Below are 27,265 nucleotides of genomic sequence, written 5' to 3' on the forward strand. Positions count from 1 at the left end.
TTAAGTTGATTTGTTGGAAAATGGGTCTGGTAATTTAGGAAATGAACTGTAGTTAAAACTAACTACAATTAATGCCCTTAAATGAATAAGAAAGAACTTGGCGATATTAGAGAACAGGCCGGTTCAGAAATAAGGAACTGAAATACACGTCTTGATTTCAGTGATTCTGTTTTGCATGAATGTTGTTGTCTTGGTAAGTGTAACTAACTGAATTTCTGAGGAGCTTGCTATCTGGGTTTAAAAATCTCGTGCCTTCCTTGATTTGTGCACTGCCCTTAGTTTTGATCGCTATTGTGATCACTATGTTTTCTTTGGTGGAATTTGTTTGGTTCTGGTGAAGTAGGATTAGTGGGAACTAGCTAAAGGTGGAGAGTGTGTGTGACCGAGAAGACTTTGGAGAGTCCTGATTTCCCATTGTTACTTTCCTTGTCCTCTCATACAGATTGTGTCTCTGTGCCCTTCACTCCCTCCATCTTCATGCCACTCTGATTTCACCAATTAAAAACCTGCGCACTTGTGTGTTTACGTTTCCTATAGTCCCATTTGTATACATATTGCACATTCTTAGTAATGAAAGTACAATTAAACTATATGGAAGTGTACTTATTTACCAGCATCAACTTTTTCATGGGTGCAGGTTTACTTTGCAGGTTTGGGAAGATTAGTACTGCGGTTATATAGGGATAGTTTCTCGATTACTTAGTTTTGTGATGTAAATTGCAGACAAATTATCGACTTGTTTTATGTTATGTCTACTCAGTTGGAAAGAATTGGAACCTTTCTTTTAGAGCAAGTCCAATAGAGGGCTACTAAAAGGTGCCACATAGGTATTTTAGCAGGCCCAACCAAATTTGACAGCCCAAGCTTCTAAAACCATTCCAACAACACTTTTAGCAAAGTTTGGGAGACGGACGATCAAACTCGTCGTCCAGATATTAAGTTGTATCCGGGAGATCCCCCTGCCTAACCAATATCCCAACGGCTAGAAACGATTAGTTTTTCTGAAATTGCAAATTTATAGCAACTACTTCACACAACTCTCTCACTATTTGCTCTCAATTCTCATACAATTTTTATCTACTCCAACTACAACAATCACTACTCCAAGTACAATAATGGATCCAAATGAACATGCAACAACATCAAAAGGAAAGAAAGTTACAAGGTCCGCCAATTTTTCAATTCAGGAAAACGAGGCTCTTTGCAAAGCGTGGATATATATTAATGAAGATCCAATTGTTGGTGCGGGGCAACGAGTCACACACTATTAGGGAGAGAATATTAGAGAAATTTCGAGAGAGAGTTGGCGAAAACAACAAGAGAAGCAAGGATTCAATGTCCACTCGATTTGGATACATCCAAAAAGCTTGCAACCGGTGGGTGGGAATTATCTCCTCTTCACACACTATATATATATTGTATTGGGCCCAAGCCCAACAACCAATCCAACCAGTCTCGCCATGCTGAAACCCCCATGTCGTTTGAGTGTTACACTCAAACAACCGCTCCATGTCGTTTCCGTGTACACTCAGCGGTTTGCGTGTGTTGTTTGAGACAAAACTCTCGGGGTTTTAACTCAAAACAATCCTTCCATGCACAATTCAAATAACTCAAAAATCTTATATTAACTCGTACAACTAATGTACAAAGAATTTAAAAAAAACACACAAAGACATTCAAACGACCTCATTGGGTCGTTTGGGCCATATATAAAACGACCTCATGGAGTCGTTTGGGGCACTTTGAAAACAACCTCACTGGGTCGTTTGGGGATTTTTCAAACAATAATTTGGTTTGGTACTTCTAAACAACCTTATTAGTATTCAATGGGTTTATACAATGGATTTATACAACATCAGTATGCAATAGGTTTATACAAACATCCTTATTAGTATTGGATGGATTGCCTTCGTGCCGAGTCTATCGAAAATTTGCTCAACATTCCTTCCGGACTTATTCAGGTATTAGTTGGACACATTTTTGAGTTATTTATATTAATTAAGTGTTAATTTGTAGTATGAACATCACAGAAGGTAACCGGTATGCGTTGAGGGGGGAGGGGGTTGGTATGGGATATTGCTATTGGACTTCTTGTTAGGCTTGGGCTGGAAGCTGCCCAATCGAATTCGGTGGTTGTCCAATACAGGACCCTTCTGTAATTACTCTGGGATGAGTATAAACCCTTGGAAGTTTCGTTCAACTAACTGTTAAAAGGAAACAACACTACAAAAAATTTAAAATTAGACCATCAGAATTCCCAAATAACCTCAGTAAAAAAAAAATAATAAACAAGAAAATTGTGGGTAAAACATCTGCAGTTCAGTAAGTTAGGGTGCCATCCATCAAAACAGTGAACCTGGTTTTAGTGAACTTTACCCAACTATTGAAGTATATAGATCTATTCCTTTCTAATATTTAAGAGACCAAGATTTTTTAAAAACATATTCAAAAGATGTGAAGTACTAACCAAACATATGAATGAGCTTTGGTGAAAGAAAAGAAAAGTTCATTGTAATAATGGCGCGGAGTTGCTAAAGTTAAAGCTTCATATAGCAAAAATGACCATTAATCATATTTGTGAAAAACTGGGACTGCGTCTCCAAATCACTCAGATAAGGTGAACCAGCAGAACAGATGTATTGTTTTCTTACGTTATCGTACCGTCCGACACATCAGGGAGGCACACTCAGCTTGCTGGTGGTGCAAGAAGCACTGGCTCAGGAATTACCTCTGCACCTGAATAGACATTTTTAACATGACCAAGTTTAGTATCAAGTCCCCATAAGCTGGAAGCTTTCACATCATCCTCAGCCATCATTCTTGAAAATTCCTCATGGTCATACTGTAGTTTAGCCTCTCCTCCAAACTCAGCAGGAAGATTTTCCATGTCAAAAAATGACCTCATAAGCTCCACACTGTCTTTGTTCTTGGGGTAGACAAACTTTACCTTCTGAAATGTCTTTGGATCGAGGAAGTACTTGATGATCTGTTAGGCACATACGGATGACTAATTATCAGGACAAGAATTTCAGTGATTATCTAGAGTAATAATATACGAGAACCAAACATATTGCGAAAGCCTATCACAATTTACAACCATGCCCGACTAGAGCGATATTTAATTGGCAGTCTTAAACGGTTGTGCCTAAAACTCATAGGTCTGCGAACACAATCTTCTTAATGTGCTTATGTTAGATACTATTGAAGCTGGGAGGTCTTTCCACCTAGCAGTATGACACCCAAGTGCATATGAGAAAAATTCACGAAAATTTACGTCTATGAAGTGGAAACCACCTATAAAAACCACGGTCCACATGCGCCTCTGAGTTATAGATAGATAGTGTTGAATGCTTAAGATTAAACCTAAGAATGCAACATGGATAACAGGAAGTAATGAAAACGAAAGTTGTGGCGACATCATTATCATTACGATCAGATGTTCTTTGTCATTCCAATTCATCAAAAAAGAGTGCACTGAAGGAGTATAAAGCTCAAACCTTCAAGAATGCTTCAAATATCGTTGGAGGATTGTAAAGAAAAGCTACAGCAAGCCTCTCAGGGTAGTGGTTCTGTAAAATATTTGAAGTGTCTCGGGCAGTTCTGATTGGCACATTGGTGTTTAGCGACCATCCAGTGAAGTCTATCAACCATGACATCTGTTCTTGACCCGCCGAAAGGTTAAGGATAGCATTCTCTATGAGGTATACTAGATGGCGGATCTGATTGTCAGCTGCTGTTGTATTCTGGATGAAAAGGACAAGATTAAGTTAACTGTTAGTCTAGGAAATTTCCTACCATATTATGTGAAAGTGATCCGAGTAGCACCTGCTTTCCTGGTCGCAATACAAGAACAGTTCTCCCATATCGATCATGAAAATTTGCTCTATACACTTTCCCAGTCTCACCTTCATTTGCTACTTCATGCTGATGATGATCAGAGATTTATACAATAAGAGAAAATCTTCATGGATAACTTTAAGTCTACCCTATAAATAAGAAATATAAATCTGTAATCTACCAGAGGTTTATAAATTTATATTTTACAATAAATTCACTAGTGCATGACACTTGCACATCTGATATGAGGAACTCATGTTGCCATGTAAAAGATCCCACAAAGAAGAAAGAAAATGATCAGAGAAATGCTTAATCATCTAAAGCCTAGCTTCTTTTCTGATCCTTTCATTATGCAGAGTCAGATAGAATTATAGAAATACTAAATTATTTTGCTGAAACCTTTGAATCTGTAAATATACCTAGAGTGGGAAAATAGAAAAGAACAACCAATAAGCATCTAATCCACAAATTATCGGATGACAATTTTGTATAAAAACAATCATTTTGGGGAAAAGAGAACATCAATTATAATATCCACCGAGTGGGAAAATTTAAAAGTAAAACCAATAGGCATCTTATCTATGTATAGTTATTGGATGATAGTTTTGAACACAAAACAAGAACTTTGGGAAAACAAGAACATCAATGCTATTATGTAGAGGAGGTAATTTAGCATCACCCACATCCACCCAACAAAATATATAATATTATACAAAGGGACCCAAGAACTGTAAGCGTTTGAGTAAATCTAGGAAGCACGGCATGAAGAACAATGTCGTGTGCAGAATTCTTCAAAAATAGGACAACGGCAGTACAATAAGAAAACATGTAATGTTAGTTATAGATCATGTACATAAATAAGGTTAGTATTGTGATCCAATTTCTTCTTATACAAAATATTACTAAAGTATTAATGAAAATTTTCATCATTCACAAGGTGAAAAAAATAATGCAATCTAACACATTCTCTATGAATAGATTTCATCAATATCACATCGGTGTATATAGCTCATAAGAGAAGACCCAAATAATCTTCATAGTCTATAGACTTAAATACCAAAAGATACAACATACTTTTTTCTATGTACCAATTGATACAATGTACTTTAAAGAATTGACCAATTGATACAACGAGTAGGATTTAGGCGAAATTAGGTTGAGAATTCTTTGATTACACACTATGATAAGTTGAGGGATTATGCACAGGAACTATTGGACAAGAATCCAGTAGCCCAGTGATAGTTGATGCCCCAAGTGAACAAGAAATTTTTGGTCTAATTTGGTCTGAATCATACTCGTATCATCAATTGGTCAATTCTCTAATGCACATTGTATCAACTGGTACATAAAAACGTATGCCATATCAATTTGATCAGAAGTGTCTCCAGGTTAGTAAAAGATTAGGAAAAATATTTTGGCGTGTGAGACATCAGGGGGCGAGTGCCAAAGTGTCCAACATGGGTACAATAACACGATTGAAGTGTCCATGCTTTCTAGTTGTAAACTAATCAGAATCTGGAATTAGTTCAGTGTTGACACAGAAACAAGCATAGATGAACAGATACTGGAACAGTAAATTCGATTACCCAGCGAATTTCCTCAGGCCTATAAGTTGACCTCCACTTGAGAGAGTCTTCCAACATTTTCTTAGCCTTGTCGACATTCCAGTTTCGAGCTTCTAAATATCTCCTTAGGCATGCATCAGTACAATACACTAAACTACGTCCAGACAGTGCTCCAATACAAGACTTGAGCTCCTTCACCTGCTCATAAAAAGAATAATAGCGCACATCAATCAACTTCTTTAGCCAATATATATATATATTTCATTTACTAGTTTACCTTTGCAACTTGCTTCGCAGAATCATTCTCTGGATGATCATGAGAATGCTTTCTCCGGAACATGCTCACTCACTCCGTAATTTTACTGAAAAGTCAACGAGTGAGAATTATTTGTAGATCTAAAATGTTAGTAATGATATGAAAATTAATTAACTTACAAAAAGATTTTGAGTTTCCTGGTATGGTTTGTCGTCTTATATTAGTTTCAGACTTTCAGATGAAAAATGGGGAGTGTTGCGCTCTTTTGTCTCTTTTAATGAACGAGTCAAATATACGGTTTTTTGTTTTTTTTTATTGAAAAGGGAAAAATGGACTAGTGGTGAGTGGACAGTTGCAGTCTTTTAGTCAACTATATAGATGACGTAATTCGTTAGCGGTCTTAAGCTATGAATAGCAAAATATCGGCCATCTTGAAATCTGGAGAGGTGAAAATCAGTAACTTTTGATAACCCAACTCTCTTTTTTTTTTTACGATAATCTTGATAACCCAACTCAAACACCAAATCACGGCAACAGCTTGTACAGTTGTACCATTGATCATTATCATTGTTTTTTCGTTTAGGTCCTTCACTCCTTCCCCAATAGTTTATACTCTTGCTGGTGTGGACACAATCTGGATAGAGACACACGAATAGTCAACCTACCTTGTACTTTACATCTACTCCTTATATGAAATGAATGTGAATGACAATAATCTATTTTCTTCCGTGCTGTTTAAGTGTGCCGGACTTGTAGCAAATAATTCTATCATTTCTATGTCAACGAATATTTATTTTCATGTTGTTTTTTAAAGAAAAAGAAAAAAAAAGAAAAATCCAACACAAACCTGTTATTATCTAGTCATCAAAACCAAAATAAGATAGTAATCAGAAACTTATCGCTAAGGATTGTGCTCGGCACAATTTCCTTAAGATGAAAAAATGATGCCGGTATAGTAGCTGCTAGCCTCAAGCGCACGCGCTCTCAGATACAATAGCGGAAGAGCAAGTCACCAGCAAATGACCAACTCTGAGTACTCCAAAAGGCATGTTTTCACGCGAAACGAAGTTTATTTTTTTATGGAAACAGTTTTGGAAAGACCAAAAGAGATTTTTCTACAAAAACAACCCAGTACGGCTTACTAAGATTTTTAAAGCTCCCACCTCCCAAGACTTAAGTTTTATATCTCTACACAAAATAATATAAATTTAAGAGACTTAAGTTTAGTAATTAACGTGGACTAAAACCCCCAACATTAGATAATAGTATAAATAAGTTCATGAGTTCAAACCCCATAGGTACACAATTTCATTAAGTTTCCGACAAAACCTACGAGTTCAAATTATTGAGATGTGATAGTCTTGTCCCCGTGGGTTATAAAAAAGATGATTTACTGGATTCACACAACACGTTGTCTACAACCATAAAAGCATTTTCAGCTTTATGAGTGGGAAACTCGGAATCTTAATAAATTCTCTCACATGTGATGTTTAAATGTAAACATTTCTTTGATGGCGGCTTTAGGAGCAAAACGCGGAGACGATAAAATAAAACAGCAACTGAGCCTCATGCCCTCAATCCCTCATGGTCCTTAAAATTGTCGTAACACTGACGTATCATCCATATCATTTTCATCTCCACAATACATTTAAAGGACATATAGATGAAGGTCAATACTTGTGAGAAATGAAAGCAAGGGTGAGCAGAAGCTTTAGGCTCCAAAGAGGGTCGTCGATTAAGCTAGGCAGATCAAACAGCTCAGCGCTACTGTCCGAGTCCATTTCTCCAGAATCCGCTCGATTTACAAAGTATGAGAGGCTCTCTCAGTCCATGAGATTACCAGATGAATGGAACCAAGATCAGTTACGACGTCAAAAAAAGAAGAAAGCTTTCTATTTGCTGAACAGGATCTTTTCCAGAAATGGAAGGCAAAGTGGTAGAACTGCAGAAAACAAGGGCCAAGGTTTGAGGTCTCAGAAGGAAGAGAATAAAAGGAAGAGCTGGTTGTCCTCATGGCTACCAGATCCGAATCACAGATGGCCCGTTCAGGGATGGTAACAGCAACCCTGAAACCGATTATGTATATTAACAAAATGAATCCTTTCACTCCACCCAAAAAGTTGTTTCTTTCTACATGTTGAAACGTCAATACAAACACAGAACGTTAATACAGACACATTTACTACATGTTAGAATGTCGATACAAACATAATCAGATCCAAAATGAAATCCGTAGTTCTATATTCGGATGATTTTTGAATCCAAATGCAAATCTGGAATCTATGTTTGAATTCTAGATGACAAAGGCAAGCATTAATTTTTTTTTCGTTGTGCTATCAACGCATATTGGAAACAAAGAGGATTTGCCAAATGTTTATCCTATTACAGTGGAGGATATATACTCTGGTACATACTTACATGCGATTAGTCTCCTAATATACACGCTACTTGCCAACAAAGTTTAGTGAGGACTCAGGAGCCTCAGTTATATACAGGAGTTGTAACTTGTAAGCTGATATGGTTACCAACTGTTATATGATCAGCCCACAGCCAACAAAAATGCAAGACCAGATGCCAGCAACTAACATAACCAAAATTAAACCTGAGATCACTCAATTATCTGTGGAGGCCGAGCTGCCCGTCGGAACCAGGTATTAAAGGCTGCAACCAAGTGCGGACAATCCTCAACACTGCGGGTTGAGAAACTGAGGCACTGTTGTAGCAACTCCTGTGCATCCAACATTGGTAGTGTGGAGATGATACCAAGGAATGTCTCTTCTATCTCTTGGTAAAGCGATTTATGAATGGGATTTCCTGGTGAGACTTTATGTTTGCAAATGATCAGCACCGGGAGCCAATTGTTTACCAGATTCATCCGTACCTGGGAAAATTTGAAGTGAACAGAAGAAATCTGATTCAGCCATCATTATTTGAGGAGGGTGGCAATAAGCCAAACTAATGTAAGTAGTAACGAGAGCTGCTCAAGTTACTAAAAGAAAAGGGACAGGAAGTCTCTCTGCACAACAACACAAATAACATTCCTTCGATCATGATTAAATAAGAAGTTGTGATGATCAGCAGCTGTTTGTCTTAAAGACAAACATCTACAGACGGTTACAACTTACAAGCAATTATGTGTCACTACAAAATTGTGTCCTCTGATAGGATTCATTGTCTGAAAGCAGGTAGTGATCACATACGACAATATGTGCTTAATAAGTTTTACCTTGAAGCCCTAACCCCCACCCCACCCCTCCACTTTCTACTTCTGGTTATGGTCATTTGTTGAGCTCCTTACTCCTTAGTACTATCAGATTACGTCCTGCAGCACTAACACCTCCACCCACTAGGTGATATACTGTCTCAACCAAATGTTTATAAAAGTACTTACAGATATAGTGCAAACAAAATCCCAATTGTGCAACTGTAGCACAAGATGATCAGCACCAATATATCCAGCATAAGAAACATGTATGTTGAATTTTTCTTTTTAACCTCGATGAAAATAATACAATAATTTGATTAATAGAAGTGCAGACGAGAGATGAATCTTATGAAAGGGAAGAGCCTCTTGGACTATAACTAGCTCAGAGTATGGTTCATGATAGGATGATGCTCTTGAGAAAGAAAGAAAGTGGGGAGTCCAAAAGATTTAGTAAGAATCTCTAAGCTCCATTTTCTATTGAAAACTCAATTTACATTAGAAACTATACCGTTGCCTATTCTCTTTATAGTTTCATTTTCTTTCAGCAGCCTTTCCCTCTCTACTCTCTACAGCTCTCTTTTTAATCAGCCCAAGTGGAGTATATTATATATAACCCCACTAACAAATTCGTCTCATTAGGTTCCTTACAACACATAGGAAGCCGAAAATGGAGGGTCAAAATGATCTGACACTACAAGATAACTGTATAGGTCGGCTATTCTCCATAAACAATCAGACATGATGTGCCAAAATGAAGTGTCTCCAATCCTATCAAAATTTTGACCAAAGGAAACTAAATTATTCACACACCCCCCCTGAACAAACAACACACACCATCCTACTCCCTCTTAGGTAGACCTCAATCCTAAGAAAGGGCTTTCGTTTTCAACCCTCTGTCCCCTCTCTTTTTTGGAGCATATAATCAAATAAAGTTGTTTGATTAGACATCCTTCAACAGTACAACATTTAGGAAGCAAAAAATGGGGTGTCTCTCCACAGAAAATCTAAAGTGCAAGACAAACTGATACAACAAGACAACTGACATAGCTCAATACTCGGCCTATTCGACACAAAGTTCCCAAATGGGGTGTATCTTCCAATCCTCACAAATTGACTAAAGGAAAAGAAAAAGAAAAGAACCACCCCCACATCCTCCCCACATACACACACACCCAACCTCTAGCATTCTTGGAACGTTGGGTTGACCCACAAACCATAGCCATGTGATTTTGGAGGTAAGAAAATCTGGAGGGTGTAGGGACACTTTCTAATCATTTTAAGAACAATAGTGTCTGACACATGACTTACAATAAACTCACGGTAGAACTCATCCTTGAAAATTAGCTTACAGAGAGAGGCTACCCAAGTGTTTATACAAAACACATCCTAAAGGTACCTAGGCAATGTGGGACTAATCATTCCCCTTCAGCACCAGGTCTGGCACTCAGCTCTCCCCCTCCACGCAGACCTAGGGATAGGACTGCGAGAAAGCCCTGCCGTACACCCAATCAGATACCATGATAACCCGTAAGTAGAACTCGTCCTTGAAAAATTGCTACCAAGGAGAGGGTGCCCGAGTGTTTATACACAAGTACACAACACATCCAAATGTGCTCAGAAGTGTTTGACCACTAATATGTTACAGCAGTTACGCCATGTAACAGCAAGGTTAGTCACATAAAAAATTAAAATTTAAGTCCTGCTAACACGTATTATATCACACCAGCCTAATGTAATATATTACACATGATTTCCAACATTGTTGTATACTTCTAGTAGCACACATATAAAACAGATGAGTACAAACTAAATTCGGCGAATATAATGATGCACTATATGATACTATGCTATCACCAAAAGAAAGTAAAAATCTATTCCAACCATTTAAAAGAAACCAGAAGTACAAGTTCCATGCTCAAGCACATAACTAAGTAATCAAGCTATCAATGAACATTAGAAGCTATCTTTACAAAGAGAGGATATACAAGGGTTTATACACAGCACATTACAAAGTGATGTAGGATGAGAAGGACCATTTTAGCAATTATTAGTTAGTACATTATTGTTAGTATTTTAAGGATAAATTAGTAAGTGGATTTAAAAGTTTCCTTTAGTCTTGTTTCTTGTTCATCAAGTATAAGGCCCATTGTAGTGTGTTTGGGTATCCAACTATTATTCACTCAAATTATCGACCTCTTAAAACCCTACTTTTCTTCTGCAATAATTCTTATTTGTCTACTCTTCTTAGCCTCTTTTAGTCTTTTTTATGTGCACTAAGATTGGCGGAAGCTTCAATCAATTATCAATTCACTCGATAATTAATATAATTTCATTAATAAAAATCACTCGGGGTGAAACATTAATCTTTCATATATCAAATAACTTAACCAAAAACAACAAAGAATTAATGGAGTCACACTATTCTATTTTCTATTTATACTAAAACTTAAATCTCCTCAAACCTAACCTAAGTCGAATGGATTGGACCTGGATTACAGGGTCCACATGGTCTAAAACATAATAATAATAATGAAATTACCGAACTGCCCTAATACCCCTATTACATAACTATTCTTCTCTCTTCCAAGGATTTATGTATCCGTTCACACCCTTGTTCCACATTACAAAATTACCAGGATGTGGCCTATTGACATCCCCCTTCAGTGTCGATGGTACCAAGCGATATCATTTTAAGATTTGTGAAATAAATTTTTAACATGTGTCCACACCAGCCTAATGTAACATATTACATCTAATTTACCAACATTGTTGTATACACGTAAGGGTAACAGATCCATAAACATGAGAACACAAAGTGAATTTGGCCTATTTGATTATGCACTATATGATAATATGATATTGCCAAAAAAAAATATTGCTTTAAAATTTCAAACATCTAGAAGCAACCACAAGCACAAGTACCACGCTAAAGCATACAATGAAACTAATAATCTTTTAATAAACAACAAAAGCTATTTTTCCAAAGATAATTAATTAAGCCACATATAACTAATTACTTTAGTTTTACCTCTTTAGGAGCCAAAAAAGACCCAGTAGTAACAGCAGTAGCAAGCCTTAGCAGACACCTTAACACCGTAATTGGCAATGCAGGCACAATAATAATACACGCATCTTCCCTAAATGCCCTCTGCAAATCAGCTGCAAGCGAATACTGCTCACTCCACTCCTCAACAGCTCTATCAGCAACTCTCAACTCAATCATCATCTCAATCAACCACAACAAGTGCCTAACATTAGTATTGGCACTATGCAAATTCAACCGTTGTATCGCCTCTGTCTCTCCCAAATCACCTCTAAACTCCGGACTAGAATAATCTTCCAAAGAACACTTGACATTACTTAAACTCACACTAAAGGCGCGATCAAGTACATTCCTAACTACAGCCTTATCTTTAAACTCCCTCAACATTTTGGAAACAAAAATTTTAACGTTGGTCATATTATGACAGTTTTGTATAGCTGAAGTAATCATACCATCTAACATTTCCTCACAACAGTTAATATTCTCCGGTGCAATCCTCGAAACGAGCTGCTTACATTCTTCTTGTTTTAAGAATGGTATTATATTTACTACTCTCATTTCTTCTTCCTCATTCCAAGGGACCGCTTCGAGGAATTTAACACATGCTTTAATACAATCTTCAAATAATAATTCTAATGCAACGGGTAATAACGAAAGTGCTGACGTAACAGAGTTTATTATTTCGGAAAAGTTTTTCGTGTAAAGTAGTTGGAGGAGTGTGAGATGGTTTTGTATTGTGCCGGTAGAAGCTGGAATTTCGAGGACGAGATTTTTGGTATTTTTGTTTTTCCATCGGTCGGATAAGAGAGCGGAGAAGTATTGGGATTCGCGAAGGATGTGGGAGTGGAGATTGAGGTAGAGATTATTGTTGTTGTTGTTGGATTCGAGGGAATTGGATGGTGAGGATTCGAGGTAGAGATGGAGGGTGACGTCAGAGGTGGATGGGTCGTTGAATTGGAAAGTGGCGGGGGATGAAATGTGTGTAGAGGTTTCTGGCCGGGGTCGTTTCATTTTTCTTTCTTTTTGTCGGTTGTTGTTTGAGGAAGGAGGGTATAGAGATAGAAATGGATAAGGTGGGGCCTACATTGCGAGATTGGGCCTCAGGCCCAATATGGTTTTGGGCTTATTGTATATCTACATGGGCTTACAAATGGTGTGTGTTGATGTGGAAGAGGAGTGTTTTGTTCTCCATGAAAAGAAGTCACGCACTCACGCCACGTTCAGCTCAGTAGATCACGTTGAAAGATTTGTAACGATGAAAAAACAAAGTCTTGATATGGTCAAAAAGTTGTTCCTGGTGAAAGCATTTTGATTCTTTTGGCACTACTCTTTGAGTGCTGGGAGAGGTGTTCTTAATGACTTAATGGGAAGAGGACATAAAAACCCTCTTTTACCTTTTTATTTGTATAGCAATTAGCAAAGATGGAATTATGGCAAATTTCCTTTTGGATATTATTAAGAATGTAAAGTAAAAGATGGTAATCATAACACAAAATATATGATCAAAGTAGCATTGCTATTAGGCAATAAAGAAGATGCAGAGTATAGATCGAACGTACTCATGTCTTTGAACCTTAGTTGATAAAACTCGTGATTTATTAATTAACCCTCCTTTGGTATATGAGGTCTTATTTATTTGATTAAAAACATAATTGGAATTGATCAAATGTCATTAACTATTTTTCAAAAGAACGCCATCATATCATTAGGTTGAATTACAAATATACGCAAACACCCCCATCAAAAGGCTTTTAATAGGTTTTGGCTACCATTCTACGGAGCACGCAATTGCATGCAAATATGCAATCCTCATTGAAAAGAAAAAAATAGTTATACATTAACCAATAAAGGGACCCTCCTCAATTATAAGTTTACAACGACACATATAGACAATGGATCTTACCTACTTCCATAAATCCATCACACTAACAATTGGGTGCTCCAATTAAATAGATACAGGAGCGCATACTTCAGTAGGTAAACTTAAAACTTGTAACGTGGACGGTGTACAAGTAAAAAAGTTTGACGTTAAATTGTTACAAGGAGAAAAACTTGTGCAACAATGCATTTCCAGTTTTACTCAAATGAAGTAACACAATCTTATTCAAGCAACAGAATAACTGATGATGTTCATTTTTTCTGATCAGATAATGACAATTGATTAGATAGTTTAGTTAATTAAGAATATTTTTTCTTCCAAAGAAATTCACTCAAAATCTATCACAAGTAATCATTAAATAACGAATACTATATTGAAATATATTAACATTGCTCCATTTAGTTGAAGTAACAATGGAACATTCCCTTGAAGTAAAAACATCGGACAATTTATTAGTTGAACTAATAATTCAGAGTGGTTCGTCTGATTCCAGAACCATCGAATTTTTATATGAAAAGAAGGTGTTAATAATGCGTCAATATTTCTATTGCCTTATAGTTTTGGACGAGATAGTACGTTGTCATGTTAACAAAAAAAAGAAGGAACAGTACACTAGTACAGTGATGTCTATTTTCTAGACCTAAAAATATTCCTTCGACAAGTCCTTTACCCAAAAAGTATTCCTTCGTCAAGTGACAACTTCTCTTGGTCAACCCAACAGACTCGAATTTGGGAGTTCTTGTGAGTGTCGGTGTACTATACAAGCAGTCAAGTACACGTATTCTGATTTTATGGTTTCAATTTGACACAGCCATACTATTTTCAGGTTGGGCTTCTTGTAATTCTGAACCAACAAAACGACCATGACAGAAGCCAGTAATTGCTCCATAATAAGAAAGCATTCATACTACGTGAGTACGTGACCTCATTAATAAATAGCAACAAAAAAATAATCTTTAATGGAGCGTCCCCTAGAAAGCAACAACACATCCTCTATCTTTTTCTATCTTTTTTTTTTTTTTTTTTTTTTTTTTTTTTTTTTTAACTTTGGTATCCGTTGAGATAGTGACTTCTTTTTAGTCTTTTCTCTACTACAGTCTTGGTAGCAAAGTTCCAATGTCTCAGTTTACTAATTCTTCATTTCTCAACGGTTACATGATCTCATTGTATCCACAATGCAGCCATAATAACTAAATCATTCTTAGTTCTATTCTTCTTGCAAGAAACAACAATGGCAAATGTCGACAAGCTTTCAGAGAAAACTCCATTTCTTGGGTTGAAACTTTACGTTGTTGTAATAGGAGTATTCATTGTTAGTTTAGTTGCTATTGCGGTACTACTTCTTCTGTACTTTTATTCAAGGAAACGCAGAATGTTAAGTACAACTCCGCCAACTTCATCAAAAGATATAAAGGAAATAATAGCTAGTGATGCAAAAACTAGTAGTAAGATCACTTATACAGTTATTAAGGACAGAAAGGAAAAGGGATTCAGTTGCGTGAATGGAGATAAAGTTGTTGATATGTGTAGTGGAAGTTCGGACAGTAACATTTCTGGTGATACTCAGAGCATAACATCTTCTGTATCAGTGGATATTTCATATATTGGATGGGGAAAATGGTATAGTCTTAAAGAGCTGGAGATTGCAACAAATGGATTCTCAGCGGAAAATGTGATTGGACAAGGAGGTTATGGAATTGTTTACAGAGGAATTTTGCCGGATAATTCAGTAGTTGCTGTGAAGAATCTTCTAAATAAGAAGTGAGTATTTCCTCTTTACTATAATTTAGTGTGTGTTTCGTTTATTGTTTTAGCAAATTATTGATGACACTGTAATTTTTAATGATCAATGGTTTCTTAACTTGTACCATAGTCGACGACAGGTGCATTTTGAATTGTGTTGTGATTTTAGTCTATTCCGAACAAGGGATCCATTCCACCGACAGTACTGGTGTAGCTAAGAAGTGTTTACTGCATCCCTTTCTGTATACTTTAGCTAAGGTCAATTTTAATAATTGTATTATTATGGTAAAATTGTTGCTTTGGCCTTGGTGGAAGCTAGCTGTTTGTATTGATTTTAACTCTTGTTCTTGAGAAAATTTACTCTGTCTAGCATGACACTAAGTTGTGGCTGTCTTGGTTGTAGAGGGCAGGCAGAGAAGGAGTTTAAGGTAGAAGTTGAAGCCATTGGAAAAGTAAGGCATAAGAACTTGGTCAGTCTACTAGGTTACTGTGCTGAAAGGAGTTCAAAGGTATGATATCTTTTTAGCATTTCACACTCTTTCTCTGTTTTGAGCAATGGTGTTTGTGTATGGGTTATTTGTGAATTTGGTGGAAACTTGTTGACTATTCAGGATGCTTGTGTACGAATATGTTGATAATGGCAATTTGGAGCAGTGGTTGCGTGGTGATCTTGGATATATCAGCCCTTTGTCTTGGGATATTCGGATGAAGATTGCCATAGGGACAGCAAAAGGGTGTGTTCTGAATCTCATCTTATGTTTCATACCCATGGTTTATCTAGTGCATAATGAAAGTAGAAATATGAAATCACAAATTTGGATGTGTCTGATCTCATAATGTGTATTAAGCAAGAAATCTTTGTAATGATTAAATTTACTAAAGAAACTTGATTAGTTCAGCCGAATACAGAATTTTAAGAAAAGGTGAAAATTTGCTGAAGTTTAGTTTATTTTTCTTACCCCAATGTTTCTTTTCTGCCTTTGAACTTGTGAGTACAACTTCCTTCCAGATTAGCTCATCTACATGAAGGATTGGAACCAAAAGTCATACACAGAGATATCAAGTCTAGTAACATTCTTCTGGACAAGAGATGGAATCCAAGGGTATCAGATTTTGGATTGGCCAAGCTCTTGGGATCAGATGCCAGCTACGTGACTACGCGTGTAATGGGGACATTTGGGTATTTCCAGTTTCTAACTTTCTAGTTTCTACACTTTTGTGATCAGTTTCAGTACAAATGGGGGGACCTGTTGGTTGAAGTCATTCGGTAATGTTTTGATGCCATTGCAGATGTGTTGCTCCTGAGTATGCCAACACAGGTATGCTTAGTGAGGGAAGCGACGCATACAGTTTTGGAGTTCTACTTATGGAAATAATTTCTGGAAGGAGCCCTGTTGATTATACTAGACCAGCTGGAGAGGTGATGATAGGGAGCATTAGACTTGCATCCTTTCAACTTAGATAATCATGTCCTGATACATCTTCTCGCATCGTTTGCAGGTAAACATGGTTGATTGGTTTAAAGGAATGGTAGCCAGTCGTCGTGGAGAGGAAGTGGTTGACCCGTTGATCAAAGTTCCTCCCTCACCTAGAGCCCTGAAACGGGCACTACTGGTTTGTCTGCGGTGTTTAGATTTGGATGCTAATAAGCGACCAAAGATGGGACAAGTAGTACACATGCTGGAAGGAGACGACTTTCCTTTCAGAGCTGTAAGTCTGAATCCTAGAAACTTTCTCTCTTAATTAATTATGTAATGATCCACTTCCCTTTTAAGTTCTTCACTACATGTCGCCGTTACATAGATAGTTAAATGAGGTGGGCTGGAAATCTTATTCTAATTAGACTTGTTCTCGATGCTACTTGTATACTGTTAGCAACAATGAAGCTCGATCAGAAGTTAGTTGTTTAGGGCGAATTTCATATCAACCTATTCGGGACAGATTCAAGTACATCTAATTATCTAAAGCTCTATCAATCAGATGATATGAAGTTGATTGGCTTTTAAGTTTCCTGCTATCAAATATTAAGCTAGATGGACCACGACAAATCTAGTCTTTTTCGAGCGATAAACTTTAAGTTCTTGAATCATAGTAACTTAATGATGTGTCAGTCATGTAATGATGTGTCAGTCATAATGATGTTTTGCAGGACAACCGGTCACCCCGAGACACAGCACCTCCTATCACAAGTAAGAGTTTCTCTCCACTCTTGGGTGCAGGGGTCAGATGATATGAGCATGTCAAAATGGAGACAGCGCTGACTGTTGAAATAATGTTACTTAAAAAGAAGAGTTGTTACTTTAGCATGCAAATTGCCGACTGCTTATACTAGTCAATATACCACATGAGTTCACAACCTTGTAGTCAAAATACCACATGTTTCTTCTGTTCACAGCCTTGTACTCACATTTCAATTTTTATTAAAACAATTTCGATTCTTAGACTCCCCTCCATTATCAAAATTAATGTAGATGCATACTCTCCTCCAATATCAAAATTCATGTAATTGCATTTCATTTCAAACGCACGTTATCTTTTTCCAGAATCTACAGCAAGGCGTTGGATGCAACCATCATGGATTCATGGCCTCATCCTTGTCCTCAGTCAAGTCTATGCACTCTGCTCTGATAACCACTAGATACTAGGACTCATACACTAATTCTCAAGTAGGGGGAAAGTCAGGTTTCTCCTAGAGAAACAACATTTTGTGTGTAAAACATGTAAATGAAGCTCCCTCATTGTAGCTTCTCAAAAGCTGCGCCATGCTCTGCTGATCCTATGAACGTTAGTATAATTCTTATCATATCTCTCTCGCTCCACCAGTGGTTTAAGTTGTGGAAAACGACCATAACAATAAGTATGATGGACAGAAGCATTGGGCACACTGTTCTTTTATCGCTTACAAAGTTCTGAGCACATAGAAAACGACATACACAAATAACATACACGAGCCACAACAATAATGACAACATTGAAAAGACAACTAGAGTATATGTATCTACGTATTGCTAGATAGCAAATTAAAGTTAATTGGACGTATAGAAACCACCGAAAAAAAAAAAAAAAAAATCAAGTGAGCGAAATTGGACGTATGTGAAACTTGTTGGAGACACCATCTTTTTGCCGACAAAGTGAGTTGGAGATGATATCTAGTTACCGAGCAAGTGAAACTTATTCGATATCTTGTTACTGAATTTGAGAAAACAACCCGACTAGTTGGATTTTTCAGTATCTTTCAGTATCCCACTGTCAAATGGTATGACATTTCGGTATTCATATGTCGAAATGGATCAAAATTTCAGCTACACTATATAAACAGAGTTAGGATTTAGAATTTTGTAAGTAAGACCAAATTAGTTGTTATGGTTTGGGATTTGGTGCCTCTCTCTTGAGAGCTTTGTTCATGTCCAAACTCATTGGTTTGGTTGTTTGTTGTATGAGAGATTTGTGATGCCATTAAAAAAATAAATAAATAAAAATTGGGGGTTTTATCGAACCAAAGTGATGTAACACTATTTGATTTTCTTTCAATTAGAACTTCTCTTTGGTTGTGGATTAGGCCCAAACCAAATCACGTAAATCTTCATCTCTCATATTTAATTGATTGGTTTGTTATTTTGGTGAGTAGTTTATATTGTTTACTATTTATTTATGAGTTATTTAGTTGATTTCATACACCGTAGTTGTGAGTTGTTGTTTTTACCACGTTTGATATTGGTTGACGTTTCCGTTGCATAGAATTGGTGTGCTCTATAGTTTTTGGGGCACAACAAATTGGTATCAGAGCCAAAAGTTCTACATTTGCATAGTTGGTGGTTGATTGTGGTGAAAGTTTTGGTTGAAATCAAATATTTTGGTTTCATTGGGTGTTTCTGCGTTGGTAGTGTTTGAAAAAATTTCCAATAGGATATTTCTTTGGTTGTTGGTGTTTGTAGTGTATGAAAATTGTGAGGATGACAAAACCTGGTAATGATGAGACTCCTAATGTTGAAACTTCTTCTAATTCGAAAATGAAGGTGGTTAGTGTGGGAAGATTTGATGTCGAAAAGTTCAATGGGAAGAACCATTTCGGTATGTGGCAGTGTGAGGTTTTAGATGTTATAGCAAAAGAAAATTAATTTGGATGAAGTCTTGGAAGAAAAACCTGAGGCAATGTCAAAAGCAAAGTGGAAAAAGTTGAATAAACAAGCTTGTGGGTCTATTCGACTTTGTTTGGCAAAGGAGGAAAAATACTTTGTCATGAAGGAAACCTCCGCTAAAGAACTTTAGAAGAAGTTTGAAGACAAGTATATAACGAAGAACATTCATAATAAAGTGTTCTTGACGAGGAAGCTTTTTCGGATGAACAATACTTTGGATGAACATGAGGCCAAGTGTTATCTTGTATGAGCACTTGGATGAGTTCAATAAGCACGTTGCCGATTTATTGAATTTGGATGAAAAAGTGCCTAAGCACTACAAGGCGGTATGCCTTTTGAATTCCCTTCCGGATGATCTCGAGTATCTCGCATCTAATTTGAATCATGAGTATAGGAAGAAGGACCTCGCGGTCCACAGAGAGTCAATGCCTGAAGCTTTGGTTGTGAGGGGAAGAAACTATGAAAGGAATAATGGTAGAGGTGGTGGATCTCGCTCTAAATCAAGAGTGAGACATGATCGATTAGATGAAGGCAAATTTTCTTTTTGCCACAAGAAAAGACATTGGAAGTTTAAATGTCCCAAATTGAAATCGAAGGACCAAGATTCTTTGAATACTGAAAGTGTGAATGTTGCACAAGATGGAGATAGTGATGACGGTTTAGATTTTTCTTTTATTGTTTCGATGGTTGGTTGTTCCACGAGTGAGTAGATTATTGATTCTGAATGTTCTCAGCATATGTATCCCAATAGGGATTTGCTTACTAGCTTCAAAGAGCTAGATAGTGGAGATATTATGTTAGGTAATGGCCAAATCTGCAGAATACGAGGAAAGAGAACTATCCGTTTGAAGATGTTTGATGGAGCAGTTAAATAATTGGTTGGTATTCGGTATGTGCCGGATTTGCAATAATCTAACCTCATCTCTTTGGGTTATTTAGAGTCAGATGGTATGAAAGTTATATTTAAACATGGGGCTCTAAATGTTGTTGTAGGTGCACGTGTGGTGGTGAAAGAGATAAGGCGAAAGAATTTATACTTTCTTAATGGAAGTGTGGTTGGTGCAGGTGGAGATCATCCTATTTGTATGGTTGTCGGAAACTCTACCATGAAGGAAGAACGTGGTTTTGGGAAGAAACAAAAATTTGTTTTTTTTGGGCATTTTGATTTGAATGTGTATTCGGATGTTGGAGAGATATCTCAAAAGGTGGAGATTGATGCCGCTCCTTGTAATGTAGATGAGTATACAATTGATAATGAAAGTGAAGCCACAGTTGAAGTTGTAGATGCTCTAGCCCATGAGCATATATAGTGAAGTTGTTAAGTCATTTGTTGTTAGAAACCAAATGAGGTTTCCGGGTGTTGGAAGTCATATGAGGTTTTGGGGTGTTGGAACATTTTCTACTCTAGGAGATGGTATTGGAATATCTTCAGTATACTCCGTGGAGATGATATTTGGTACTTTTGACCCTTTTGTGTTGAAGTTTGTTGGTGATCCTTTGAGGGACTTCCGCCCTTCCGGGCATTGATATGGGCATGGCTATTAATTGACCCTCTTTTTGGGGGTATAGAAAAACTACGAAGGTTTGATCTCTTGACCAAGTAATTAGTAGGCAACTATTTCGTGGTGCAGTCATTGTTGCGTCCTTAGGGACATTGATGGTTGGATTGGTTGGTTCTCTTTTTTATGTTGTTTGGTTGGTTGGGTGTAGCGCATTGGTTGGTTAGCTCAAATTTTAGAAATACCTCGAGAATTGTTGGAGATGGCATCTTATTACCAAGAAAGTAAGTTGGAGATAGCATTTAGTTACCGAGCAAGTGAAGCTCATTCGATATCTTGTTACCGAATTTAAGAAAACAACCAATATAATATATGGTCAATTTCTGGTACTAGGCTACATAAATTCAATACATAATTTTTCATATGTAAACATATACATCACTAAGAGAAAAACCTATAGAATTGAAGATAATCGAAGGATCGTAGGAAGTCCGGTTAGAAACGAGATGTAGAACATCTCCTACATACAGGAGATTGAAAGCGAACATATATAGGTTTTTTTTTTTCGATAACAATATAGGTCAGTTTCTACTTTCTAGACCTAAAACCATATTCAGTTTGATGTTCTGATAGAATATCGTATATTCTACAGTTTGTATTTATAATTTATGTGCAAAGGTGGCACTATGTTTTTCTTCTCCGACATGTAATTCTAATGTGTTCCACATAATAAGCTGTCCTCTTATATTGTTTAAACTTTGTTGGTTCTGTTTCTCGATTTGTAACAGCAAAATAACTCCTAATTAGGTTTCTGTATATCCTGGCAATGTAGAAAGACAGTTGATTTATCATGGCAATTTTGTGGAAAGAACCAGAAAAGAGGAAGCCAAAGTAAAAGCACGAGCTGATGGAATCATTGATGATAAAAACGACTTGCTACCCATAATTAACTACCATGAGAAATACCATTTGACATGGATTTGAGGAGAGTACATATGTCATTATCGAAAAATAAAAGAGTACATATCAAACTCCCACACAGGAGACAAGAGCTTCTAGTTCAATTGGTTGTGTACCCCTCTCTTCATGGGAGAGGTTGCAAGTTGAATCCCACCTACTAGATGAGTCAATTGGAGCCCACATAGGAGGGAGTCCATGTCTTGTTATGGTTGCCCAGGAGTTCTTCTCTTTGCCCCAATGGATGGACCAAACAGCGAAAGCAAGTCTTCATGGACAAGGTGGAGGCGGTTGGGTCGGCGAGAGCCTTCGGTCCCTCCATGTCTTGTTATGGTTGCCAAACGTTTCTAATATATTTCAAAAAAAAACTCCCACATAAGAGGGAGTCCATGTCTTGTTATGGTTGCCAAACGTTTCTAATTGGAGATAACTCAGGAGTTCTTCTCTTTGCTCAGATGGGTGGACTAAGCAGCGAAATCAAGTCTTCATGGACAAAGTAGAGGCGGTTGGGTCGGCGAGAGCCTTCGGGCTAGATTCCCTTCGGGCAATGTAAGCCTTCGGACTAGGGTCTTTCAATGTAACCGGTGTGGAGGCGGCCTTAACCCTCTAAATATTTCAAAAAAAAAAAAAAAAACTCCCACATAGGATGGAGTCCATGTCTTGTTATGGTTGCCAAACGTTTCTAATTGGAGATAACTCAGGAGTTCTTCTCTTTTCCCCGAGATGATTATCTTCTTGCACATATAATTCTCCAATTTTCCGCTTCCTGCTCAGTACAGTATCACAAACATGACTAGTAGTTCTGTAGGGCCGTGTTGGTTGGAGCCAAATCGACAGTGAAAAGTATTTCAAAACTTGCATCTCCTACATTGAAGATGCCCATATCAAGCTTATCTGATTCTTGACGTCTTTCATCTGTGAAATAGATGCAATTTGGCTTGCATCCACTGCCAAAATCTGAAGTAGAGAAAAGGAAGAGTTCTTACCCAAGAACAGTGAACGTCAGCATAAATTTTTCACTTCGTCCCAGTGTCTGGAGCTTGAATATTTGAAATTCAACAGTCGATTTATCTCCAACTATCCTTCTCACACACAACAGCTCTCCTGCTGATTCTAGTACATACGTCATTGTATGAGGTGGTGTGGAAATGTTTAGTCCACAAAGAGGCGCTAGGGCATAATACTTTACTTTTGGCTCAGCGCCACTAGTGTCACAGGACAAAAGCGCTCCAGCTTCATCAGTTGCGTAAAACTTATCATTATAGTACACAGCGTCCTCAAAATTTATCATACGCTGATATAGAAAACTCCACGAATCGGATGAGTTGGACGGCTTTAAAAAAAACAGCCAATGGTTTATTATCGCTTTCTATCCAATCGCCAACACAAATTAACATCACAGTATAGTTGTACGCTAATGTTGGATCATGGGATAAAACAAACTTTCTTTATATGGACATATGCTTACTAAAGGAAACGAGTTGGATCACACTTGCTCTTTGAAAAGGGATTTAATAGATAAACACTGTCACCATAAAGCGTTAGCAGCCATCCCTTGCTGGAACCGTAGACAATCCTTGTACTCTCCACCTGTAACAAGTTGTTGTGAAACTTGTTATAAGAGAGGCTGTGAAAACTGCGCATATCTGGACACCCATCTTCAGCACCGATCACATAAATGAAACTATAGCTGTCAATGGTTTTGATAACCCAATAACCGATAGGAACCAAACCAATAAAAAATGGTTTGGATTTTGATAATTTTGTTTGTCCTTCCACCAAAATATTAGTTTGATTTCGAGCCTGCCTTCCAATAAAATGATATTTTGGTAATATTTATAAATAATTTTATATATATTTATCAATTTTGTGGCTGAAATTAATTGAATTAATTTAAAATTTAATTGATTTTATAGTTTTCAATTCGGATAATTTTGTGGCTGAAATTAATTGAATTAATTTAAAATTTAATTGATTTTATAGTTTTCAATTCGGATCAGTTCAATTAAGAGTGTTTATAGGTCGGTTCTGAGTTAGTTACGATTTTGAGACTATTTTTAGCGGTTCTTATTAGGTTCGGTTCTTTCGAGTTTTTTCTTATATTTTAAAAACCCAAACCCATACCCATTAATTAAGTTGGTTTTGGTTCGAATTTCGGTTTCTTCTAAGATTATACATTTTTTTTTAGTTATATAACCGATATAAAAATTGATTTACAGCGACTATAACACTTCTCATCGATATTTTTGTCCTCTCATAAAAAAATAATGGTCATAAATTTAATAATATTTAAAAATTATCTAAAAACTTTAAATACATTCTCATACATTATTCATATGTATATATTTTAAATCGAATATGTATATATTATACTATACATAATACGTCATATATAGAATAAATACATATACTACAATTATTAGTTATTATTGCATATATTCGTTATCCAATATGTATACATTTAATATATCAAATACGTACACGTTCATGCATTAATTAATATAGACAATATATTAGTTAATTCATAATATACGACTATATGTATAGACAAACACATAAACATTATTATTAATATTTATAATATACATATTTAATATAATATTATAAAATTTACATTTAATAACACATTCACTATTATACTAAATATTATATATATTTAGTATAATTTTACACCTAACAAATATAGACTATATATAATAATAATATTTATATTTGTCTTTATTTAGTATAATATAATACTAAATTCTATATATCAAAATCATATTGATTTACAGCAACTATTGATTTACAGCAACTATAACACTTGTCATCGATATTTTTGTCTTCTTATAAAAAAATAATAGTCCTAAATTTAATAATATTTAAAAATTATCTAAAAATTTTAAATACATTCTCATACATTATTTATATGTATATATTTTAAATCGAATATATATATATTATACTATACATAATACGTTATATATAGAATAAATACATGTACTACAATTGTTAGTTATTATTGCATATATTCGTTATCCAATATGTATACATTTAATATATCAAATACGTACACGTTCATGCATTAATTAATATAGACAATGTATTAGTTAATTCATAATGTATAGCAAACACATAAACATTATTATTAATATTTATAATATACATATTTAATATAATATTATAAAATTTACATTTAATAACACATTCATTATTATACTAAATGTTATATATATTTAGTATAATGTTCAGTTTTTAAACCAAATACCCATTCAGTTCTAACGGTTTCAATTTTTTATCAGTTCGGTTCTTGAAAACCCACTTTAAATAGGTGCAACATTTTAAGACTCAAAACTGCTATAAACAATTTCGGTTCCAGATATGCACACAATTTTGGATTACAACATATTTTATCAGTTTGGTTCGATTTCGAATGAAAAATAATATTATCAAATCAAATAATATTATCAAATCAAAGCCTCATTGAAATCAATCCGAACCCAATTTTCTTATCGGTTCGGATTTTCCACAACACAACCCACACCGATCCATTGAAAGCCTAACTGAAATTGAAAGCCCTAATTGAAACAGAGGCTCACAGAAAACCACATCCCCTACAAGAATGGCAGACAATACAAAGGCCGTAATACCTAAAGTCTGTTTCCCTACATATCCTAAAGAAGTGTAGATTCAAACTTTGAATCCAAATGAAATTTAGTATTTTTTTTTTTATCAGATGAAATTTAGTATTCACTTGCTATAAATTGATTTTCATAAAATATGTCCAAGGATATAGATGGATTTGAACCACCAACCTCTCGAAGACCCAAAAAGTCTCCAAACGCTCTTCCCATTTTGAGCTTATAAATCCTCCAAAAAATAAAAGGCCAAAAGAAATAAAAAACTAAAAAACGAGCAAAATGGCAGAAATAAATTTCCCTATTCCAAACAGCAGTTCTAGAAAAAAGTGTGTGCGAACATGTTTTGAAAAATAAAAAATTAAATTAAACTGATAAAGACAGAAAATCATTTCAAACATATAATAGAAAATTATTTAAAAGAGTACATGCATAACAGAGCAAAAAAATTTACAAAAATTAGAACGCCTATTTCAATTCTAATATTATTCAAAAATAAATTGTTTAAATATTCACCACAAGAAAATATCAACCCTGTTTTTTCCTAAAAAATTTAAACCTGACGCAATCTCCAAAAAATTGGCAAACATAACCAACAAAATATGAATTTTACACCTCTTCTTCCTAAAATACTAAGCTCGAACTAAGGCTGAGCCCAATGGCTCCCTATCCCTTTAAAAGTAGTGTTAAAGTCAATAAAATAGAGCTAAAGTCAATAAAATAGAGCTAAAGTTGAGCTAAAGTCAACATATAGAGAGTAAAATAGAGATAGAGAGTAAAATCCTTTGTATATATACATAGAAAAATAATAATAGAGTAAAATATGTTGACTTTAACTCTATTTTATTGACTTTTGCTCTATTTTATTGACTTTAGGTTGCCATTGGACTCAGCCTAAGGGGGTAATTGCAAAACAAATCAAAACCAATGTTTAAACAAATATTTGGTGTTCTACTATAGAAATGTAGAATTTTGACAACTCAAGAAATCACCATATTCACACAACCATTTTGATCACATCTAGTAATGCAATTAACACAACCACACTTCGGGTTAAAAGGGTGATCAAAACTCAATAATTCCCACCTTTGTGTAGTTGGGCATTATTAATAAAAACTAGTTTTCAATATTTAGAACACTGCAGAAACATAATCCTGCTACATAATCCCTGAACTAACTCCAACAAGATGAATACTGAATCACCACAAAAACGGTAACAGCTCCTACTGCAGTACTGCAGATCATATCTCCAAGCCACTACATATCTTGGTGCAATATCAAGACTTGCTCTCCAGAATTTTCAATCAAACAATGCGTCAGTAATATACAGAAGAAATAATACATGAAGAATTAAAATGCAGAACCTAAAATCATAAAAAAGGACCAAAATTAATCGCTCTCAACTTCATTGTATGTTATTGCCGTGCTGAGATCTATCTGAAAAATTAATGACTACTCCAAACAAAGTTTTGATATTTAGTTAGTAATCATATATGCTTGAATAACATAACCATTGCGTAAATTT

The 27,265-nt window shown here is 35.8% G+C and overlaps 2 protein-coding genes and 1 pseudogene across 3 annotated transcripts; 1 reads left to right on the forward strand and 2 right to left on the reverse strand.

Annotated features, from left to right (window-relative positions):
• Positions 1-2,460: 2,460 nt before the first annotated feature.
• On the reverse strand, positions 2,461-6,004 carry LOC147501266 (uncharacterized). The gene is made up of 6 exons (XM_086606305.1): positions 5,838-6,004; positions 5,680-5,764; positions 5,424-5,600; positions 3,826-3,924; positions 3,498-3,743; positions 2,461-2,986 (listed from the first exon to the last, which is right to left on the reverse strand). The coding sequence occupies exons 2-6, from the start codon at positions 5,740-5,742 to the stop codon at positions 2,687-2,689; spliced, it is 885 nt and encodes a 294-aa protein (XP_086462431.1). The 5' UTR covers positions 5,743-5,764; positions 5,838-6,004; the 3' UTR covers positions 2,461-2,686.
• Positions 6,005-8,004: 2,000 nt separating this feature from the next.
• On the reverse strand, positions 8,005-12,945 carry LOC147501267 (BTB/POZ domain-containing protein At1g63850-like). The gene is made up of 2 exons (XM_086606308.1): positions 11,892-12,945; positions 8,005-8,539 (listed from the first exon to the last, which is right to left on the reverse strand). The coding sequence occupies exons 1-2, from the start codon at positions 12,915-12,917 to the stop codon at positions 8,267-8,269; spliced, it is 1,299 nt and encodes a 432-aa protein (XP_086462434.1). The 5' UTR covers positions 12,918-12,945; the 3' UTR covers positions 8,005-8,266.
• Positions 12,946-14,866: 1,921 nt separating this feature from the next.
• LOC147501268 (putative receptor-like serine/threonine-protein kinase At4g34500) lies at positions 14,867-17,969 on the forward strand (annotated as a pseudogene). The gene is made up of 7 exons (XR_015221294.1): positions 14,867-15,546; positions 15,932-16,037; positions 16,140-16,262; positions 16,538-16,708; positions 16,819-16,948; positions 17,029-17,238; positions 17,678-17,969. The product of XR_015221294.1 is annotated as a putative receptor-like serine/threonine-protein kinase At4g34500 (transcript).
• Positions 17,970-27,265: the final 9,296 nt, after the last annotated feature.

This window comes from Coptis chinensis, chromosome 4 (assembly GCF_015680905.1).
Source record: "Coptis chinensis isolate HL-2020 chromosome 4, ASM1568090v1, whole genome shotgun sequence".
In the NCBI taxonomy this organism is placed as follows: domain Eukaryota; kingdom Viridiplantae; phylum Streptophyta; class Magnoliopsida; order Ranunculales; family Ranunculaceae; genus Coptis; species Coptis chinensis.